A 21,448-nucleotide genomic window follows, 5' to 3' on the forward strand; every position below is an offset into this window, starting at 1 on the left:
TGTGCCTTTCCCTGCTGTCCCTCGTGCCAGATATCACCAAGGGAGCTACTGCCACTTTCTGAACCTTAGTTGATGCCATTTGTAAGTTATTATTGTGGCACTGAAACTGTTGCTCTCTATTTTCGCTCGGGAAAGTAATGGTATTCACTTCTAACACTTGTCGATTCCCGTAATAACTTTTTATTTTGGCACTATAATTGTTGTTTTTAGTTTTCGGCAAGGGAAGTAGGTGGCACTCTCTCCTGTTCCTAGTCAATGCCATAGTAGCTTGTTATTGTGGCACCTGAACTGCTTCATGAGTTAAGTTTTGCAAAGGGAAGTAGGTGGCACTCACATGATCCTAATCGATGCCACTGTAATTTATTGTTGTGACACATTAACTGTTATTTTTCACCGAGAGAAGCAATGGCACTCTCTACAAACTCTTACCGGCGCTATTGTAAGTTATATTTGTGGCACCATAACTCATTGCAGCTCAGTAACTCATAATGTGTACAATTGCCCAACCAGAGATGTTGTCTTGGTATAGTCTGAATTTTTTCTTTCCTTTTTTTTTCGTAGCATTTCGTATTCACTGCAAAAATCATTGTTGTACTGTTTAAGTTTATGGTTTTTGGCAACGTAATTCTTCCTTTATCCAAACATCATGGCCCAGTTTGCAATATTATACTTGATAGATTGGACAGACTGCAAAGTACATTATTCTCTAACCTTGTGCACATTATAGGAATTATCATACATTGCAAAGCTTAGTGTCTTTTGGAAACTTATGCCTTCTATTCATTGTCTAGCACTTTCCAGTATTATATGCGCTAAATTGGATAAATGGCAAGGTATACTATAAGCTTTTTTTGTTTATATAACTTCGTACACATTGTGAGAATCATCGTACATTGTCTTATTGTCTTTTATTGGCGTGTCTCCTCTCTTGTTCATCGTCCATCACTTAACAATTACATCTACAAAAATGGGCACCGTATTCTAAGTTCCCTTTTGTTTATATGATTTCGTACTTATTGCAAGAAACATCGTACATTTGTTTGTCACGTTTTGGGTACATATCTCCACTTAAGTTCACTGTTCAGATTTTTGCGATTAAACCCACTGTATTCATGGATTTCAGATTGTATAGATGGATGGATAGATTATTAACTGACCACACACTGCAAGAATAACTGTACATTGCTTAGTTTAACCTTTGTTTGAGAAGTTATTGAGCAGCTCAGAACTGTACCCGCCAGATTGGACAAGGGGTGAACAGCATCAGAATTTTCAAACATTCAGAACTAGTCTGTGTGATTACCTCGGCCAAACAGAGCACCGTGAGTTGTGTGGACTTGTGTTTGTGGACTCCAGGAAGTGGGATCGCGTGTGTGTCAATGTTTGGGAGTGCTCTGACAAATTGACCTTAATTGTGAATTGCACCGAAATGTTGAAAAGTCCAGAGTTTGACGAGAGAAAACATAATAGTTGTTATTTAACCGGTAAATAACTTTGTACTATTAATAGCCACTGGGCGAAACTGGGCAGCTTTTTCCTGTAAAACTAATAACACTGATAGAACCAATAGAATAAGTGTCTAGTATAACCGGAAACAGGAGTAGAACCAGTGACATCGATAGAACTGGAAGAAGCAGCAGAACTAATATACCTTTGAGCGAACATGGAACTTACAACAGAAATGAGACCATGTTCCAGGGAGGATGAACCTTTGAATAGTTAAGCCAGAGGGAGAAACATTCATAAGTATTTATAGGAAGACGACAGGAAGTAAATCTGGTTTGTGAAATAACTCACTCGCCTTGTGCATATTCCACGAGGCATTGGTAGTGATTTATTGAAATATTGATTAGGTTGAATACCACTGGTGAATAAAATGCTACACACTGTACCCCTGGAGTGACATTTTGGGGACACTGCACCTTTGTACCGTCTCCTCTGAAGTGACAGGAGTGTAAGACGAAAGAGATGAATAGTTGGACGTATTCTTGGTGATATGCCAGAGGTCACGAGGGAGAGACGAAGATACTTGGCAAGGTTCTGATCTTCTGGTGATGATGCTGGTGAAAGAATACTTGGCAAGGGAGACATCATTTTGGCAAGTTAACAAAAAGGTGATGAGAATGAATTCTTGTCGTAGTCCTTTCTTTTTTTGACTTGTCTGTGTAGAAAATGAAATGATACTGATTTTAGGTTGAGTCATTGCTTAAAACTGACGACTTTAGAATAGAAAATGGGATTGATTCTGAAATAACGCCATACCGGACGCCACAGGAATAGATTGGAAATTATTGATTGATTGACTGTAAACTGAGTGAGTGATAGCGTGAAGTGGACTGGACAATAGTGACCTGAAAATATGACGGTTTTGACATGCCACCGCGCCGGACAGCATGGGAATAGAATGGAGATTATTGATTGATCGATTCATTGCAAATTAGTGGAGTAACAGCGTGAAATGCATAACGAGAGAACAACACGTGATTGATATTGCCATGACACCGCGCTGGACGCCACGGGAATAGGATAAAAAAAAAAGGGGGATTGATTGACTGATGGTAAATTGGGTTGAGAGTCAGGTCGTCATTCGTTTGCCTGTTTGCTTCCCCCAGCACTGCGAAACTCACACAGTCATCAGTCCAGACAAACAGAGGATGAAAAGTTAATGCGCCAAACAATTATCATCCAAACTGAAAGATAGTAATAGTGGAAATTCACACTCCATTATAGTTAATGATTATGTCACGGAAATGAAAAGTGAAGCTCTGGGTTTAATTATTATTCATGAAAAAAAAAAAAACGATACTGAAAATACTTCATCAAATAGACGATAATTATGCCGAGTGAAATGAAAGAGGAGTCCGGAGTTGAGTTATTAGTTATTTATGGAAAAAAAATAAATAACCAGAGTGCTGCTGAAAAAAAAAAATGCATATATTGCACCAAACAGTTAATGATATTGAATGAAATGAAAAATGTAACAGCGAATTCTGTCACTAGTTATGTACATGTTTGTTTGAAGCTCCATCTGGTAATGACAGGAGCATGACCCACGCTTCAGACAGAATACACACCTATGCTCTTTTCATTACCTGTGTTCATTAGTGTATGGACGCAGCGCCTCTATGCATCACTGCCTTTCTTTTTCCATTAATCTTTACTTATAGCGTGAACATTATCATTGTCTTTTCCATGACTTTTATTCACTAGGGTACGGAACCAGCACCACTATGTATCACTGTCCCTCTCCCTCTCTCTCTCTCTTCCTTAGTCTTTTATTCATTACGGTTTGATTAGCTATCATTATCTTCTTTTTCTTTATCATTTTTCATCATAGTATGCAAGTATGTTCATCATTTTTTATTTTCATTAGTTTTATTCATTACGTTATGGACACTAATTACCATTGTCTTCTTTTTCATTTAGATTTTATTCATTAGAGCGTGAGAAAGGTGTCATTATTATTACTATTGCTTTCTTTTCATTAGTTTGTATTCATCATGGCGTCAATTTATCAACGAAGCGGTGTCATTTGTCAAAAGCCTTCTTTTTCATTAGTCTTATTCATTACAGTGTGAAAAAAAAAGGAAATGTCAATAGAGTACACTTTCATTTTTCATTATTAATATTGCGGAGTTTCAAAAGATCATTTCGATGTGTACAATGTTCAGTCTTCAAGAAACATCAGCCACACAGTATTTACAAAAGACACTGTGCTCGAATCTGAACATTTTGGGGACTAGAATTCAAAAGGCAGAACATTCCGACCTTAAACTCAATACGGTGAAAACACGACTCGCCCTCAAAACAAAATATACAATGACTTAAAGAACATTATGACAGTTACAATTCAGAAGATGGGACGTATCGATCTTAAATTTAAACTCAACACTGGAACAAAAGGCAGACAGACAAACACAGACAGGACAGACACACGGCTTCTTTACAGTTCAAAAATATAGATGAGAAACAAATGAAATACTTAAGAATTCTGGCTGGAAAACCTTGGCAACACAGTTTTAATTCCGGTTTAATCCCAAGAATCACTTTGTTTGGGAAGTTTGTCAATAAGTGAATGGTCCTGGAAACAGCTGAATAATGCACCTTAATTAAAACTTCGATAATTTTTTTCTTTTTTCCATTTTTTCATATAGGAATTAATGATGAGCTAATTGATCCATTTGGACCTTACCTGTGCTATTGTTTCACCTGAGAGAGAGAGAGAGAGAGAGAGAGAGAGAGAGAGGGAGGGAGAGGTGCGTGTCAAATATGAGTTTTCGTGATGTGGGGCGGTCAACAGTTACGAACTTGCGTGAATATGGCAGGAATGCTTCGACTTCCTTGCCTGAGTGATGAAGAAGAGGAACAGCGGACGGTAAAAAAATCACTAAAAACAGAAGAGGAGATAAGGAAGAGCTGTAGAAGAGATAGAGTAGATACATAGAGAAGAGAAAGAGAAACAAAGGATAAAAGTAAATGTAGCCCCCCAAAAAAGGAGAAATAAACGGAAAATGTCCAAAAGAAAAGGGAAAAAAAGAGATAAACGAAGATATAGACAAAAAAGATAAATAGAGAAAATACCCGGAAGAAATATAGAAGAGAAGTGGAAGAGATGAAGAAAATAGAGGCAAAGAAAGAAAGAAAGAAAGAAAACGAGCAAAAGAGAAAGAGAGAGAGAAACAAAAGAAGAAATACGGAAGAAATGGAGAAAGATACAGAAGAGATACAAAAGATAAGACAGAAGGGAGGAGAATAAAGACGAGGAGAAGGAGAAGGAGGAGGTGGAGAAGGAAAAGATTGCCACTGGAACACAATACAACAATGAAGTCGATAACTGTTATTGAACCAGGAAATGAAATGACAAGATTACAAGGAGGATCAGAATCAGATACACGGAAACTCACAAATCCTTGACACCGCCCACGTGATAATGATCCCAGTGAAAATAATGATTATAATGGCAATTGAGCTAAAAGTTGTCATGTTTTCATCGACTTCCTGTAAATAAAGATACGTTGATATGAAAGAAGAATTATTGTATTTTTGTCGCTTCTTGGTTGTGTTTTGTTAGTTACCATTACTCATAATACTGATAGTGATAATAGTAACGGGAAAAAAGTATGATTTCACTATATTTCCACTCGTATAATACTGATAGTGATAAAATTTATAGGGTTGCTTTTATTTAATTATTTATTCACTATCCCTTTAATACTGATGATGAGAGTAGTGATGAAAAAAAAAATGTATTATCTTCATCATTAGCCAGTATACATGTCCATTTTCTGAAAGGAGGAGGACGAGGAGAAGGGGGAGGAGAAACAGGAGAGGAAGGAGAATGTTTAATGTCGTCAGCAACACTGTTTACCTCCCCAGCCTCAGAAGGAAGGTTAATGGACAGGTTAATCAGATGGCTAGGAAAAAAAAAATAAAAAAAAAGCAAGTGATGGCGGCTCAGAGACTAGAAAGATTGAGGCGTACAAGGAGCCTTAAAAAAAAAAAATTAACCTTTTCTCACACACACACACACACACACACACACACACACACACACACACACGCTATACTTTCTTCTCTCTAGTTTTTTCTAAGTGACTCATTTTCGAATTTACACTTTCATAAATTTGTCTTGACTTTTCTGTGCAATCAAAAGAAAATAGCTTTACACGCCGCTATGCACTTCATGGTTAAATATTTTCTTGAATAGTGGTACGATAGCACACACACGAGAGAGAGAGAGAGAGAGAGAGAGAGAGAGAGAGAGAGAGAGAGAGAGAGAGAGAGAGAGAGAGAGAGAGAGAGAGAGAGTAAAAAAGAAAAATGGTGTAGATGACAAAAACTCACCCTGAGGTACTCCCAGAAACCTAGGATTGACTTCCATTTATTTCACTTTACATCGTCTTTCATTACCTTTGGAAGTGTTAAATTGCATGTATTTCAACCCCTACGCATTACTATTTTAGCCACTGCTACCTCACTCACGCACGGCTTTCGTAAGTGTTTTGTGTAAACCATAGTTATGACTGACAGTGGACGGTACCCAAGTCTTGATATAAGCTTGAAGTCAAAACATGACTCGCCTCGATTAAACCTGGGAAGATCTAACGGCTACACACACACACACACACACACACAGTCACACACACTCCTCCTCTTCTCTCCTCACCCACTCTTAGTCCACCTCGCAGTTTGTTTTGTCTACCCGTCTTGTTATTCACTACACCAAGGTCTTTAGGATCAAACAAGCGCTGAGGTCATCAAAACAACATCCCCTCACTCGTGTTCCCATTCTCCTGATCCTCCTCGTTACAGTCCTGATTCTAAATTTACCCAAGCAATCCTAAAAAGATAACAACAACACCTTTCTTTCAAAAACCCTCCTTTGGGCACCCTTTCCTCTCTCACCTTCATCCTAATCCTATTCATCCTACTCGCATTCTTCCCAATACTCTTCGTGACAATCCTAATCTTAAATTTAGCCAAGCAATCCTAAAATGTTGACAAAAACACCTTTCTTTCAAAAACCATCCTTTGGGCACCCCTCCCTCCCACAGCACCATCCTAATCCTCTCCATCTTACTCGTAATCTTTCCAATCCTCCTCCTCCTCCTCCTCCTCCTCATCCTAGCAAGGTGCAATGCTCCGCGACGCAGTTCCTCCAATAACTGACAGGGCGCGGTGAAAATGGTTGCCATGGTTCGCTGTAGGTTGCCAACAGTCGGGAAAGGCAGTGCCGGTCTCGAGGGGCAGTGGTGGTGGTGGTGGTGGAGGGGCGGCAGGGGTGGCACGCTGGTGGGAGGGGTGCCAGGAGTGCCAGGGGGGCGGAACAGAACGCCAGCTTTACAAGAGAAGACTGCCAACTAGGGAGTTCAGATGATCACGGCCCAGCTCTCCTCCCTGGGCGCCTCTCCCATGTTCTTTCAGCAGGGTTTCGTTTTCTTTGAAGGAAGCTTTTTCTCCAAATTGAACCGCCGACTCGGGCTCTGCAGTTTAATTTTCTGGAAATGTTTTCTGTATTACATTTTCTTTTTAATTAATGTGATTGTTCAATTTCCCGGGTTTTCTTTTCATGATATATATTTTGTTTTCTTTCTCGTTTTTTTTTTTTCCAATTTTTCGTGAGTTCATTTTCAAACGTTACATTTTTGCACGCTTCCGTTCATTTTCCCCGTGGAATTTTAAAAGGTTTATACTGCGGTATACGCACAATACATTCCATGGTTATATATTTTCTTGAATTCCGACACGACTACACACACACATACACACACACACACACACACACACCCGCGGCCTGTCAGAAAGATGTAAAAGGAATAGTTAATGTGTGCGTGGAAAAACTCAATTACCTTTGCCAAACTACCTCCACGTTTGTCAAAAGGATGCGAATTTGAATCTTTATAAAGGGAAACGTCGCTTCTTCGCCAGTGAAGGGAAGGCTTTTGGTGTAATCTCTCTCTCGGTGTCCTCGTCACGCCATGTCAGGTTTCAACTTTCCGGCTTCATGTCCCAAAGTGTTCCCCGGCGGTCAGAGAGTCAGGATTCGAGGATTCGTAAGGCTTCGGGACGCTTCGGTTCAATTAAGTGAAGCAGTATGTTTTCCGTGAAGCAGACTCTTGGAACAGATTGGATTCTAGAGAGTTTTGGTTTAATGGCGAGGTTTAATGTTACCTAAGGTTTAAAAATCGTCCTCCTCGCGCCGCCTTTCCCAAATGTCGGCACCGAATTCCCGTTTTCGTTGTATGCCAAGTTCCCAAAGTTTATATTCCGCCATAACTCATGAAGCCGTGACTGCAGACTGCATAAACTCGCCACACGCATTGCCAGACTCACTGCCTTGCATCCCTCCAAGATTTGTCAAGCTTCGTGTGTTAGTTTGGTCGTAATGGCGGACAAAGAACCCGTGCTGAGCCTCCCGGATTGCGTTCTCTTTGCATCAGCGGCCATGGAGCAGCGGCCGCGGGGAGGGAGCAGGGGAGACGCAATCATTCCAAGCTCACTTTATTGGTGCACTCTGCTAGGAATTCCGATATGTGCGTGGGGTGGCTGCTGCTACCGCCACTTCCACCAGGCCATTAGGTGCTGGCCTGACAACGCCAAGCAGCACCCAGTCCTCTTAGCGTGTGCTGACGGTGCTGCGCGCTTCGTTCCGTTGCACAGGGCGTCCCTTCAGGCAGCCCTAGAATGTGATAGGTATTGAATTTATCCAGCAACCCAGCGTGTGGCAACACTGCTGATAGTCCGACATGTTTCGCATTGACCACGAGTTGGCAACATCGACGGCGGCCTGACTGGTGTCGGCTCGCAATGTTTCACTCGTCTCGCTGCGTTTCACTCGCTTCGCTTCGCTCACGCATCACATTCACCCCGATAACAGGACTCATTTTACATAGAGTCGAGAACCAGAGGCTGGTGGCTCGTCTCTTCGCCCCACGAGACACGGCGGCTGGCGGGGAGCTGAGCGAAGCGGGAGGGAAGGTTGATTCCACTGAACGAAAGCCAGTGAGGCAGACCAACGCTACTGGCATAATTCCCAGCCCGAGCTCACCCCGGCGCCCGAATTATTTCAGAAACGTTCGTACTTTTCACAAGGTGGCCTGCCTGAGCCTGGGACGCGTTTCCAGACCAGCGTCCCCCATTAGTGATGTGTTGCCGGGGGCTTCTCGGGGCCGGGAATGGCGTGGGCTTCCCTGGAGGCTGTGGGCTGCCGGGGATGGACGGAAAAGATAGGTCTGTTGGCTGCTGCTGAAGGGACGAAGATGGCGCGGTGCTGGCGTCTCAACTTAGGTCTTGATTGTCGTGGTGTGCAGGCCGGGTCCTCATCGGGCTGCTCAAATTTATAGTTCGCTCTGCACTTTCATGCTGGTAGAATTGGTGGCGATGTTCCCTCTGCTTCGCGTATTTCCGTTTTCTTCTCCCTTCCTTGCTTCCTCTCTTCGTTCGGCTATTCGAGAACGCGGTTTCAGAGAGAGAGAGAAAGAAAGAAAGAGAATTTAAGAAAGATGCGTCTCATCCATGCCAGGTTTCATTTCCCTGGAGTGGACAGATGCCTCCTCCCTCGCCCCCCCGTCCTGCACCTTCCATAACCCCTTAGAGTGCCTACTTCACCCATCAGATAAGTCCCTTCAAGTTATCAGACGGCGGTTCCTCCTCTGCTCCCGCTCCCTAACCCCCTGTCAACAACACTCGACAGCGTTTGGGATTGGTGGGCCGCAGGGAGATGGGTTTCTTTCCTCTAAGTCACCACAATGAGAGTCAGACCTTCCTGCTGAGCCATCCATCCATCCATCCCTCAAGCCACTATTCCTTCCAGATGGTCCTCCTCCTAGTCTTTATTTAGACTTTCTTCCTTCCTGTTAAGCTACCATTCCGTTTTATCCTTTCTTTTCTATTTTCATTTTTTTTTTCTTGCCTACCGTCTTTCCTCTCTCTTTTTCATTTCCTTTTCGACTTCCTCTCTCTCGATAAACTCGGCAAGCCAGCCTTCCTTCTTTCACCTTTCCTCCTTTCCATCTCCTTCCCTTCCTCCCTCAATGGATTCTTGTTAAGCCATCTGCTCATCCATCCTTCTCGGCGTTCCCACATTCATTCGTTCGCTGAAGTTTGGGATAAAAAGTGAAAAGGGTTATGACTTAAACTTTACCGCCGAGTAATTTCCGATGTTCGTAGCGCATTAAAGGGAAAATCTGACTGCTGCACAATTTCCTACAATCCTCACGCATCCACATTTCGTCCCTAAAGTTTTCCGTCCATCCTCACCCTCTCTGTTTTCTTTCAACCTCACGGATTTAATGAACACGGCAACACAACCTCTCCCCTCCAACCCACACAACACGGGAACTCAACGTCCTATTCAACACGTAAGTATGACAACACGTCCTCCCCTTACACACACGCAAGGTTAGTTAGTGTGACGGGGAGGGGATGGGGGATGGGGGAGGGAGGAGGGGTTGAGTAACGAGAGAGGTCTACCGGCCCCGCGGTCTGCTGGTCTGGTGGTCTGGTTCGAGTTGGCAAGCGAGCGAGCGAGCGAGCGAGCGGGCGGGCGAACCTCACACAATATCTTTTTGGGTTGAGTTGCGAGGTCGTGAGGGGAGAGAGGGAGGGAGGGAGGGAGGGAGAGGCAAGCCAGTCTGCGCCGGCTTTAATATAGCTCCAGCGTTTCTCTTTGGGTATCGCTCGTTCTCGTTCTGCTTCGTGTGTTCGATCATTGTGCTTCGTTCGTGGGTTCAGCGTCATTTTGGGTGTTCATGAAAGATTTACGAGGTTTTTTTGGGTTGCTATTTCAGTGGTGCCTTGGTGTCTGTGGCTGTCTTTCCGTTTGTGTCGTCTTTTCTGTTCTCTTTTGGTTTCGTTCATTCTGAAAGGACTCTGCTGTTCGTTTTCTTCTTTTTTTCTTTAGTTTCGGTTTTGACTTTTTTATCCGTTTTCTGTTTCATTCTTTTCTGGGGTTCGGGGTTGCGTTCATTTACTCGTTTTCTGTTTTTGTTTTTTCCTTGTTTCTTCGTAAAAGGAATTTTTCTCTCTCGGGAAATAAATGGAAGATTAATTTCAGTGGTTCATTTTGTTGCTTCAAGGTTCGTTTCCCTCGGTTTTCGGAGCTCCGGAATTTTCCACTTGTATGCGTCTTGACAATATTGCGGCATTCATTTTCTTTCTCTTTTTACATTTTTTTGCGTTCGTATATCAGCTAAAATCTTCAAATCAAAATACACATATGTATACCAAAAACAAACAGTACCATCACCACCATCACCATCACCATCACTTTCAAAAGTTTTCCTCGCTTATGTTAAACTTGGAAACTTTTTGGACTCCCCAACTTTTTATGGGGAAAGAAAATGCTCGTAAAACTTTGCACATGCCAGACTGTGTAATGGCTTGCCTCTGCCTGTTTGCCTCTATTAAACTGGGAGATAAGCAATGACTGTGACGCAGCAGCAGTGTCCTCTGGCGGTGATACTGGTGAGGTGGTGAGATGGTGAGGATCTGTATGTCTTGCGTTGTCTTTATGCCTTTGTGTGTGTGTGTGTGTGTGTGTGTGTGTGTGTTCAGCTAGTCGTGTGTACTCCACCTAGCTGCCTCCACCTTCTGTTAAACTGTTGCTCCACCTTCTCGCCACATTTCCGCACTCCACTCCGTCCGCGCGCGATCAGAATGGAAATTTCCAGTTGATAAATTCTAAAACGTTAGCGGAGCGTTGGAGAAATTTAAAATGTTAGATGACGCCCAATTTTTTTTTATTCCCTTACGCAACTAAAAGCTTCGTTTTCGATATTGACTTGGTGTATCATAGGGTTCATCTCGCAGTGAATGGACACAACTTGGGATGATGTACATTCTTCTCCTCGGCCAGATAAATGCGTTCCTTTTATCAGAGCATTTCACCGGGCGCAAAGTGAGGCAGTTAAGAGCAACGGCGCGATGTTAAGAAAGATATAAAGAGGAAAACGAATGGAACTTTGTGATGATTTAGTCTGTCGCCGTCCTCCCGTGGTAGAATAATATCTTCCCGTTTATAAGAGCGTTTTAGTGGGCGGATTTTAAAGTGTTTGAGCTACGACGAGATCTAAAGAGCGCTATAAAGAGAAATGGATGGGACTTGTGATGGATTAGCTTTGTTTTCTTGTGTAGTGATGTCATATCCTTTTATCAGAGTGTGCGAGTGTGCGAAAGTTGAAGCGCCTGAGAGTTACAGCGAGATATTAAGAGTGATATAAAATGAAAAATGGATGGGATTTGTAATGGTTTAGCCTCTTGCCGTCTTCCCTGGTAGAATTTCTTTTCCTTTTATGAGCGTATGCAAGTGAACGAAAGTTGAAGCGTCTGAGAGATACGGAGAGGTTTTAAGAAATATATAAAGTTGAAAATGGATGGGACTTGTGATAATTTAGTGCCTTTCTCTGATAGAATATCTTTTCTTATTATCACAGTCTGCAAGTGAACGAAAGTTGAAGCGTCTGAGAGTCACGGCGAGGTTGTTAAGAATGATATAAAGAGAAAAATGGATGGGACTTGTCATGACTTAGCGTGTCTCGTGCTTCCCTGGTACAATAATATATCTTCCCTTTTACCAGAGTATCCAAGTGGACGAAATTTTAAGCATTTGAGTTACGGCAAGACGTTAGGGGAGATATAAAACGAAAAATGGAAGAAAGTTTAGTAACATGTTTATCAGAATAGCTTTGTGGACCAAGTTGGGGCAGTTAAGATTCACGAGATCTGAAATTGATATAAGATGAAAAATGGACGGAACTTCGATGATTCACAGCCACCTTTCCCAGGCAGAGTAATGGCCTTGTTATCAGGCACCGTGGTTCCCGGTTCTTGAAGGTCAGGAGGTTTAGCCTTTGCTACAACGCCTCCCTTGTGTGGTCTTGTTTACGTCTTCTTGCGGTCTGATCTGCTGTTTTGCTTCTCTCAAATATCAGTGTTCTTTGTCAGATGTAAAGGGGACTGTGGTTTCTAAGAGACTGGAAAAATACAAAGACGTGAATAATGAAAAAATAAAATAAAATAAAATAAAATAAAAACTCATGTATCTTTAAGCCCCGACAGTATCACAGCAGAAGTGAAGGAAATGCTTCGTGGAATTGAAAATTTAATATCTTATACGTGTAGCTCAAGTTTGTGGTGATGTCAGAGTCGCGGTCTTCGTTCACTATCATATAAGAGACTCTGGCAACACTTCAGCACCGCACCCTGAACTAAAGACTCTTATCCAGTAAATCATTAGTTCAAAATAAAATACTTTCACGTAAAAATAAGTTATAAAAATGGGAATAGCCTCGCTCATCAAAAAAGTAGATATAAAAACAAGCCCTTAATTACCATCTGATTAGATTAACTGCATTTATAATTAAGTTAATCGAGAAAATCATTAGAGACAGAATGGTAACACGACTCTCCTCTCTCTAAGTCTTTCGCTCGCGGCCACCTGTACGAAACATTGAGGAAAATAACGATAGATTTTGCTCTGTTTTATCATCTTTCAAATAAGGAATGTAACACAAAACAGCCTGGTGCCATTAATAAAGCTCTCTTCTTGATTACACCAATGCTAGTCTGTTAGGGAACCTTCCTCCTGTTTCTTTCCTAACTCTGTATCATTTCCATGTTCTCCGTTTTCTATCATAGAGGTAGAGAGGAGGTTGGTGGGGATAACCCTTGCCCTGTTCTATTTTTTTTATTTTTTTTCCATTTGCTTGTAGTAGTAGTAGTAGTAGTAGCAGTAGTAATAGTAGCATTATCATAGTTTTAATTTACTAATGCTCTAAAAAAAAAAATCCTTGTTATGAGGCTTAGTTTTTCCATCCAACGTTATTACGAGCATTTTTCGTCGACTTACTAAGGGTGAAACATTTTTTGTGCGCTAATGGCTATGTTGGGTGTAAAGGAGAAATAATTGTACGGTGTGTTCTTTGGCGCTTATCCTTCTCTGAGTGTGTGTGTGTGTGTGTGTGTGTTTGTTTCGTTTATGCCCTTACTTTTTTTTTCTCAAGTTCACGTTTGGCTTTCAGTGTACCACCCCCACCACCACCACCACCACTACCACAGCAACACAACACTAACTCATCAATACAACTTCTTATTTCCTTTCACACACACTAAAAACTTTGCAAATACACACAACAACAACAACAATAACAACAACAACAATACCAAGAACACACATCGATTTTTCTTCTCATACTTCCTGAAAACATTTACAAACACACAATCAACAAGAACAAGCAACACAACAAAGACGGAATGATAGTTACAGTAGTAATAGTCAAGGGAGTAATAATAGGATTCGTGTATTATCAGCATATATCAACATAATCCTTGTCTTAAATATATAATGATTCTCCGGTCCGCGCAGCAGTGTAATCAGAAATGTTTTATATCTTTTTCTGTATAAATTTTAAACACCAGCGATGTTTATCTACTTCTATATTACGCATTATATTCGTGGAAGGCTGTAATATCATTTTACCACTACTGAAAACTGGATGTGTGTTTTTCTTTTTTTTTTTCTTTTTCCTTTTTTTTTTGTATGTTACAGGAATTGGAACGAGTTTGAAATTAATATATATATATAAAAAAAATGATAGAAAATTGTTGTCGTGTTTTGCGATAGCCTAATTATCTCTCGTTTGAATTTCATGTATTGCAATGGACTTTTTTTTCTCCCCTCTCTCTCTCTTTCTCTCTCTCTTTTTTTTTTTTATCCTTCCTCTGAAATTCATATTCCCAAAATCGTGTAGTGTTAGTATTGATTTGCAAGACTCGTTCCTTTAACCACACTTAAACTCACATACTAGGCATCATATTCGTGGAAGAGTGCAATATCTGAGCACTACTGGAAACTGGATATAATTTGGGTTACAGGAAGTAGAACGAGTTTGAAATTATTAAAAAAAAGATAGATGAAAAAGTGCTGTCGTGTTTTGCGATAGCCTAGTTATCTCTCTCTCTCTCTCTCTCTCTCTCTCTCTCTCTCTCTCTCTCTCTCTCTCTCTCTCTCTCTCTCTCTCTCGTTTGAATTTTATGTATTGCAATGGATTTGTTTTACTTTTTTTCCGTTGTTCCTCCGAAGTTCATATTCCCAAATTCGTGTAGTGTTGGTATTGATTTGCAAGACTCTCTATCCTTTAATATCGGGAATGTGATAATTTCTGCCGTTCCCGATTCTTCAATATTGGAGAATTAATGTACTTTTGGATTCCCGAGTGCCGAGCCTATTATACTCTAGCTTGAAATATTGGGTCATGAAAGTAAAGGATGTGAATTATGTTAGAATGTCCTTAAACTCTAAATCACTTTCATTTTTTTTATTTAGTTACATTCTTGCTGTTATTTCGGCAGTTTCCGGGTCTTCAGTATTGGAAATTTAATGTACTTTGGATTTTCGAGCGCCGAGTCTTTACTATTCAAATATTGGGTTATGAAAGTGGAGTATATCAATGTTTGTTAGGCAGGAATGTTCAGATATTACGTTCATGTTATTGCTCAGTTTTATTCTTGTAATTTCTGGTTCTTTAATAGTGGATATTTGATGTACTTTAGGAATTCTGAGTATCGAGTCTTTACTGTTGGAATATTACTGTAGGTTATTGAAGTGAAGGACGTGGATGCTTATATTATTACATTATTTTCCGCTTTTATTCCTTGTTGGCAAAGCAATGAAAATTTGTAGCATTAGTGAAGCAAGGAAAAATTTTAACAAGATTTACAAGTTACACTAATCCGAATACAAATTTTAAGACGTAAAACCGAAGTAATACTAATACGAATACAAATGTTAAGATCCCAGAAACGTGTATTTGTCTCATATGAAAGGAAAAACATTCACATAGTAGCTAAAAAGCCAAAACTTTCCCTTATAATCAACGTGTTTCACCCTGACGGAGGAAAACTTATAACTAATTTTACGTATATTCTTTAGGTTTACAATTCTTTCACTGTTTCATTTCTTACTGTATCACTTAACAGATAAATGGAGTGGTTATTGAAGGGAGGCTATGAAGGAGGAACTGGGGAAGCTATACGGAGGCGTTTCTAAGGATAAAAACTGAGGAGGAGGTAAAGGTTTAGCTTAGGAACCCCCTATACGTCACTACACCAGCTCCGCGTTTGTCCATATAGAGTAAACTCACTACATTTACCTCATCTCTCTGTGTTTTTCCATCATTATCGTTGCGCAAAAGCCTCGTGTTTATTCATAATTGTTAATAATAAACGTGTTATCATTTATTCAACCCTCAACATGTATATTTATCGTTATGTCCACATTTGATGAGAATTAATCATCTACGTGTGCGTGTGTGTGTGTGTGTGTGTGTGTGTAGTCAGTCCTCCCTTGCTTGCCATCCGTTCCTATCTCCACACTCCCAGAACCATTCCCGAATTCTGCCCCGCCAATAGACCTTTCCCCTTTAAAAGCTGTGTAGCCGCGTCCCGTGTTTCTCTCCTTTTTGTTTCGCATTTCCCAGAGTTTCAACATCAAGCGTCCTCCCTGAAAATCTCCCGAAATTTGAAACTCAGCCTTCCTTTTTCCCTCGTATCATAGTGCATTTTCTCAGAATTGTTTTGTGTTTTAATATTTGAGTTTTTTTTTTTTTTTTTTTTTTTCCTTTTTGGTTAAAGATTCATCTCAGAACTTTGGTTTTTCGTGTTTTTCTTTAAATTTTAGTGTCGAGTTTTGCAGGGTTGCGCTCTTGCTTTCTCTCTCTCTCTCTCTCTCTCTCTCTCTCTCTCTCTCTCTCTCTCTCTCTCTCTCTCTCTCTCTCTTTGTTAACTTTATTTTCAGAGTTTGAGGTTGGGTCATGGTGTGTGTTTTTGTTTTTGTTTTTTTATTTTTCTTTCGCCCTTTTGATAGTTTATTTTGTATTTTATCTAGTCTTTCTTATTCGTTTTATCTTTTTGTGTGTGTGTGTGTTTTGCAGCTTTATTTTCTGGGTTAGAGGTCATGGAGTGTTGTGTTTTTCTTTACCTTTTTATGTAGTTTGAGTTTTACTTATCTACTTATCGTGTGTGTGTGTGTGTGTGTGTGTGTGTATTTAGAGCAGCGAGTATAAAGGGGATGTGCAGCTTCTGTGTGTTGTTATTCATAAACGTGTGTGTTTCAGGAGCGCACACACACACACACACACACACACACACACACACACACACACACACACACACACACACACACACACACACACACACACACACACACACACACACGCACATCGCTTCCCAAAGTATTTCTTCCTCACTGGCGTTGGAATTTTAGTCAACTTTAAATCAAATTCCTTTCTACTAGCAGCCTCCGCAAATAACTTGAGTCGCGTGCGGGATGTTGGGAATTTTAAAAGAGCGCGGGAAAAAAAATGTTAAAAATCTGGTATATTGATGTGCCGGAGGATAGAGGATAGTTGGAAGCAGGATTATTAGTCAGTGAAATAAATACGTTCTTTGTTTAATATCTGAGTAAAAGCGCAGTGAAAATGTTCTTAACTGTGTATTATGTTTTTTTTTCTTTTTTTTTATTGACTTGCTCGTTAAAACTCATTATCTATCTAATTTTATTGATGTTTACTCTTTATTTGGTATCTTTGAATAGAAGCGAGGGTGTTATGCAGTGAAATGTCTTTATCTATCATTTCCTGTTTTAAATTATTGCTACGCGTTGCAACTGTCATTCTCTATCTAGTTTCATTGACGTTTCCTCTTTATTTGATATCTTTGAGTAGAAGCGAGGGTACTACTCAATTAAATATATTCATTTATCTTCTCGTTTTACTGATTGTTACTTTGTATTTAATGTTATTGAGTCTGTTATTCAGGGAAATATCGATATCTATCTCTTATCTCTGGTTTCATCGACTGCTCTGTTAAATTGTTCTGTCTTATTATTGAATGCTACTCGTTAGACTCCCCTTCTGTCTGCCTCTCTGGCGGACGCAAGGAAGAACGAAGACTTTATTTTTATTTAACCACGTAGAGAATCATATTTCCCTACAGTCTATTTATTCTCTCTCGTTTTCTTGATGGTTTTTCGTTAAACTGTCCTTCGCTGTCTACGGGAGGCCACAAAGCAGACTGAAACAGATGGTGCGAGGACAAGGCAACAAGACACTTAACATTTTATAACCAAGCAAAGAAGAATATTTCCCTGACAAGAACTTCAGTTTACTTATCAACCCATTATTCCGTCTTATCTTTGGATGGACGCAAGGAAGACGAAAAGAGGTGATACGTAAAAACAAGACAGGACACTCAACCTTTAGTAATCAAGCAAAGGATCATATTCTCCTGCCAAGAACCTTAACCTTTAGACGACACAAACCCAAACAGATAAAAGTCTTGCGTGATTCTATACAAAACCTACACTCGTTTGAATTTTAATTGGATTTTCCTAGACGCGTTTCACGATTCTCTTGTTTCATTCAGTTATTGGAAGCCATTTCGTTCTTTCAAAGCGCTTTAGTGAATCTTTAAGAGAAACAAACGCAAACATATAAAAAGCGTAATTCTTTTTTAGAAACAAAACAAAAACAAAAAATCATTTTCCGCGGTCTTTCACGATTCTTTTCTGCCATGCAGTTTCCGGTGCCATTTTGTCCTTTCCTAGCGTCTCGCCTAATCCTTGAGAGTTCATCCTGTTTTCCATCTCTAGTCCTTTCTAATATCACGGATAAAAGCTGCTAAAGACTCAGCAATTGCCTGTGGGTGTCTGACGTCAAGAAGCTGGAATGGAGTGAGTGATTTAGAGGAAGTGAAGGGTGATGACTTGGTAAGCAGTCAACCCGCAGTGACGTCATGGCTGCCACTAATTGGGATGGTGTTTCTGAGGGGCCGGGTGACGTACAGGAAGAGCTGGATGATGAGTTAGGCATTGGAGATACATATTTCGGGATTGTGATTGTAAGGGACGAAGAAAGTGATTCACAGACTGTCATAGTGTTTTTCGAAATCGAGGTAGCTTTTGTGTTCTTAATGTTTATTTGAGACCTGGGAGCTGTAGAAAGAAGTCCATCCCAGTTTATGTCGGGACAGCAAACCAGATACTCCTTAACGTGTCTGTAGGTGGTTATATGAACGGCAGGAAGAAACAAATCAGTTTATACGGCGACGGCTAAGCAAGCCTTCCCTCCCTGGCCGTGGCTGTGAAGAGGTGATGTAAGCGGGGACAGTTCTGAGGTCTTAAGTGGTTTTTGATGCATGAACGGCAGGTAGGAGCAAAAACGATTGTTGTTGGGGCAACTAGCAAGCCTTCCTTCTGTGTCTGGCTGTGGAGGTGGTAAGGGTTGGCTGGGATCACTCAACCAGCGTCAAGTGGTGGTGAAATATATTACCAGGAGATTGGATAGCTAATCTAATCCCACATTTTGAGATGGAGGTTAGTATATTTTAACATAATGTATTTTGTATTAGCTCTTGTCTTTTCTCAGCTGCATCCTTCAACTGTTAAGTTGCTCATTCTAATCGTATTTTTTTGGGAGAAGTACCTTGTATTGGGATGGAGTTTAGTGAACTTTGATACCTTGTCTTATATTAACTGATTGCCTTTCTCAGTAGCATCTTTCACCACTGATTAACTTATGGATTCTAATTACTTATATTTGGGAAAGTACCTTATATTATCTTACACCATCTCATTAATTCTTTCCTCCACAGGGGCCTCCTTTGCCAGTCCACCAAAGAAGAGGAGCCAGGAGATGCCCAACCACACCTCTTCGTCACTCAGTGTTCTACCTCAGCCACAGGGATGGGCCTCTCAGCACTTCCAGCCTCACCCAAACCCCTCCTCGAAGTATTTAACCAATAGGGCAGCTTCTCACTCACCCCAATCCAGCCTGGAGCCCCACCCCACATCCCCCAACCTCCAGGGCACCTCACGCCAGCTGTTCCCTGCAAGTGAGTCGTTGCATGCTGTGAGGAATGAGAGCCTCAAGTCACAGCAGCATCAAAAGCGGTATGAGCCTGCAGCCTCTTCCTCATCAGCCACATGGTTCTCTCCAACAGTAATCCCACCCCAAACATTCCCACCAGGCGGTCCCCAGGTGAATGGAACCCAGGATGCCACACACCAGACTCGAATGCACTCCCCCTTGGCAGTGACCAGCCCACCGGTGACTGCACAGCCCTCCAGGGACCACATCAGCGTGCGAAGGCCTCCACCTCTCATTCCCTTACCAAGAGTGGAAGCTTCAGGGATCAGTCATTCAAGAAACAAACCACAGGACACTCAGGCTTCCAGGTGTCTCCCTTATTCCCTTGAGCTTCGAGACACATCACTGCAAGGCCACCTGGACCCAAGAGCTGCCAGCCAGCCACCAGGGGGACAGAGAACAGTCTTTGCAGTAAGGATGAAGACTGATCCTACCCACAGTCCCATGCTCCACATTCCTGTTCTGCCAGCCAGCCATCCAGACCAGAAACCTCACCAAGCAGCAGCTCAGACGCCAGCCCACCAGGCACCCCCACCCTCCAGAGTGATGGCCAGGACAAGTGCCGTTCCTTCCAACACAGTGTGGATAGTAGACAGGCAGAAGTCATCGGAGTTGCCTTTTGCGTCTGTCTCCCCCAGCAGACCAGCATTGCAGCATTATACATCAGCTCTGCCATCCAGCACAGTGCCCTCCCCTCACCACACCTCACCCAGCTCAAGACAAGAAGTTCCTCAAGATCTCTCCATCAGTTCACCCTCAGTCATCACCTCTGCTGTGAGGCCGAGAGTCATCAACACCACCAACACCTCACTGCCTATGTCATCCTCTCATCTCTCTCTTATCCTCACTGCTGGTGTTCCTCTCGTTCCTGTGTCATCTGAAGCGAATGCCTCGGCGCCCAACACAGTCACCACCATCACCAGAGCTCCAGTCGTGTCCACAGTGCCAGTGCAAGTGAGTGAGCAGCAGGAGGACAGTGTTGTGTCATATGAGACCAAGAAGAGCAAGGCTGTCAAGTCCAGGAAGTTGCAGGAATCTGATGAGGTTGTTCAGGCAAAGAGAATTAAGTTACAGGAAGGAGTGGAAGGTGGATTGATGCTAAGTGAGGACAGCCACTCCATTCAATCAGACAGCATCTCTTCCACCACAGCATCCACCACACTCACCTCTGAGTCTTCCCCCAGTGTGGTGAACAAAGTCAATTATGTGGCAGTCATATCCGTTACTCCTTCCACCACCACAACTACAGTGTCCTCCACCACCACCACTACTACCACCTCCACCACATTTGCTACACGCACCATCACATCAGCAGCTATCACAGATCCACTCTTTGCCACCTCAAAGATCAAGAGCCACAGGAAGGATCTGCCTAATGACTCTGTGGCACTCTCAGGCAAGGCGTCAAGTTTGGCACAGAAAACAGATGCCCCGGAGAGTAATGCAAAGACGCCCTTCATCCTGGTGCCCAAGAAGAGGCTGCGTGTGTTGACAGAGACTGAGCTTTGTTCTGTCAAGGGCACACCAACCTCTGTAGTGAAGCAGCTGAGGGAGGAAAGTATTCCACCAAGGTCATCCATCATCCACACCACTGCCACTGCCCAGGATGTCCACAGAGAGTCTGGGAAAAGTCTGGAGGAGGTTCAGAGTAAGAAGACTCCCTCCCCAGCTGTAGCGTTGTCCTCATCCGCAAGTAGTCCTGCCAGGAAGACTTTGAAGCGAGAAAGTTTGTCGTCTCCTGCCAAAACTGTTGCCACATTACCATCTTCAGCCTACCGTGCTTCTCCTGCAACAAAAAGTAAGACCATTGCACCTGCTTCATTACGTACTCCAAACACTGCAACGCTATAGATCTGATTCAGGACAGTGGGGTAGAAGGAAGGCTGGTAATCACTATACATACTTCTCAGCACATTCTCAAGAAACAGTAGAGTATTTGGCTAGGTGCAGATGTGATTCAGGGTGTAGGTGTAGGAGAAAGAGTCTTAATCACTGCACATTCTCACCACTTACTCAAGAAACAC

The 21,448-nt window shown here is 41.9% G+C and overlaps 1 protein-coding gene across 4 annotated transcripts in view; it reads left to right on the plus strand.

The window, feature by feature from the left end:
* The window catches only part of LOC135109922 (nascent polypeptide-associated complex subunit alpha, muscle-specific form-like), a 69,980-nt gene that overhangs the window by 34,889 nt on the left and 13,643 nt on the right, over positions 1–21,448 (plus strand). For 2 of the 4 annotated variants that reach the window (XM_064021818.1, XM_064021819.1), the window contains exon 4: positions 19,150–21,222. In XM_064021818.1, the coding sequence (XP_063877888.1) occupies positions 19,150–21,222 (2,073 nt within the window). Of the gene's footprint in view, positions 1–18,015; positions 18,230–18,731; positions 18,872–19,149; positions 21,223–21,448 lie in introns of those variants that run through there. The other 2 variants (XM_064021821.1, XM_064021820.1) reach the window with 2 other exon arrangements.

This window comes from Scylla paramamosain, chromosome 19 (genome assembly GCF_035594125.1).
Source record: "Scylla paramamosain isolate STU-SP2022 chromosome 19, ASM3559412v1, whole genome shotgun sequence".
In the NCBI taxonomy this organism is placed as follows: Eukaryota; Metazoa; Arthropoda; class Malacostraca; order Decapoda; family Portunidae; genus Scylla; species Scylla paramamosain.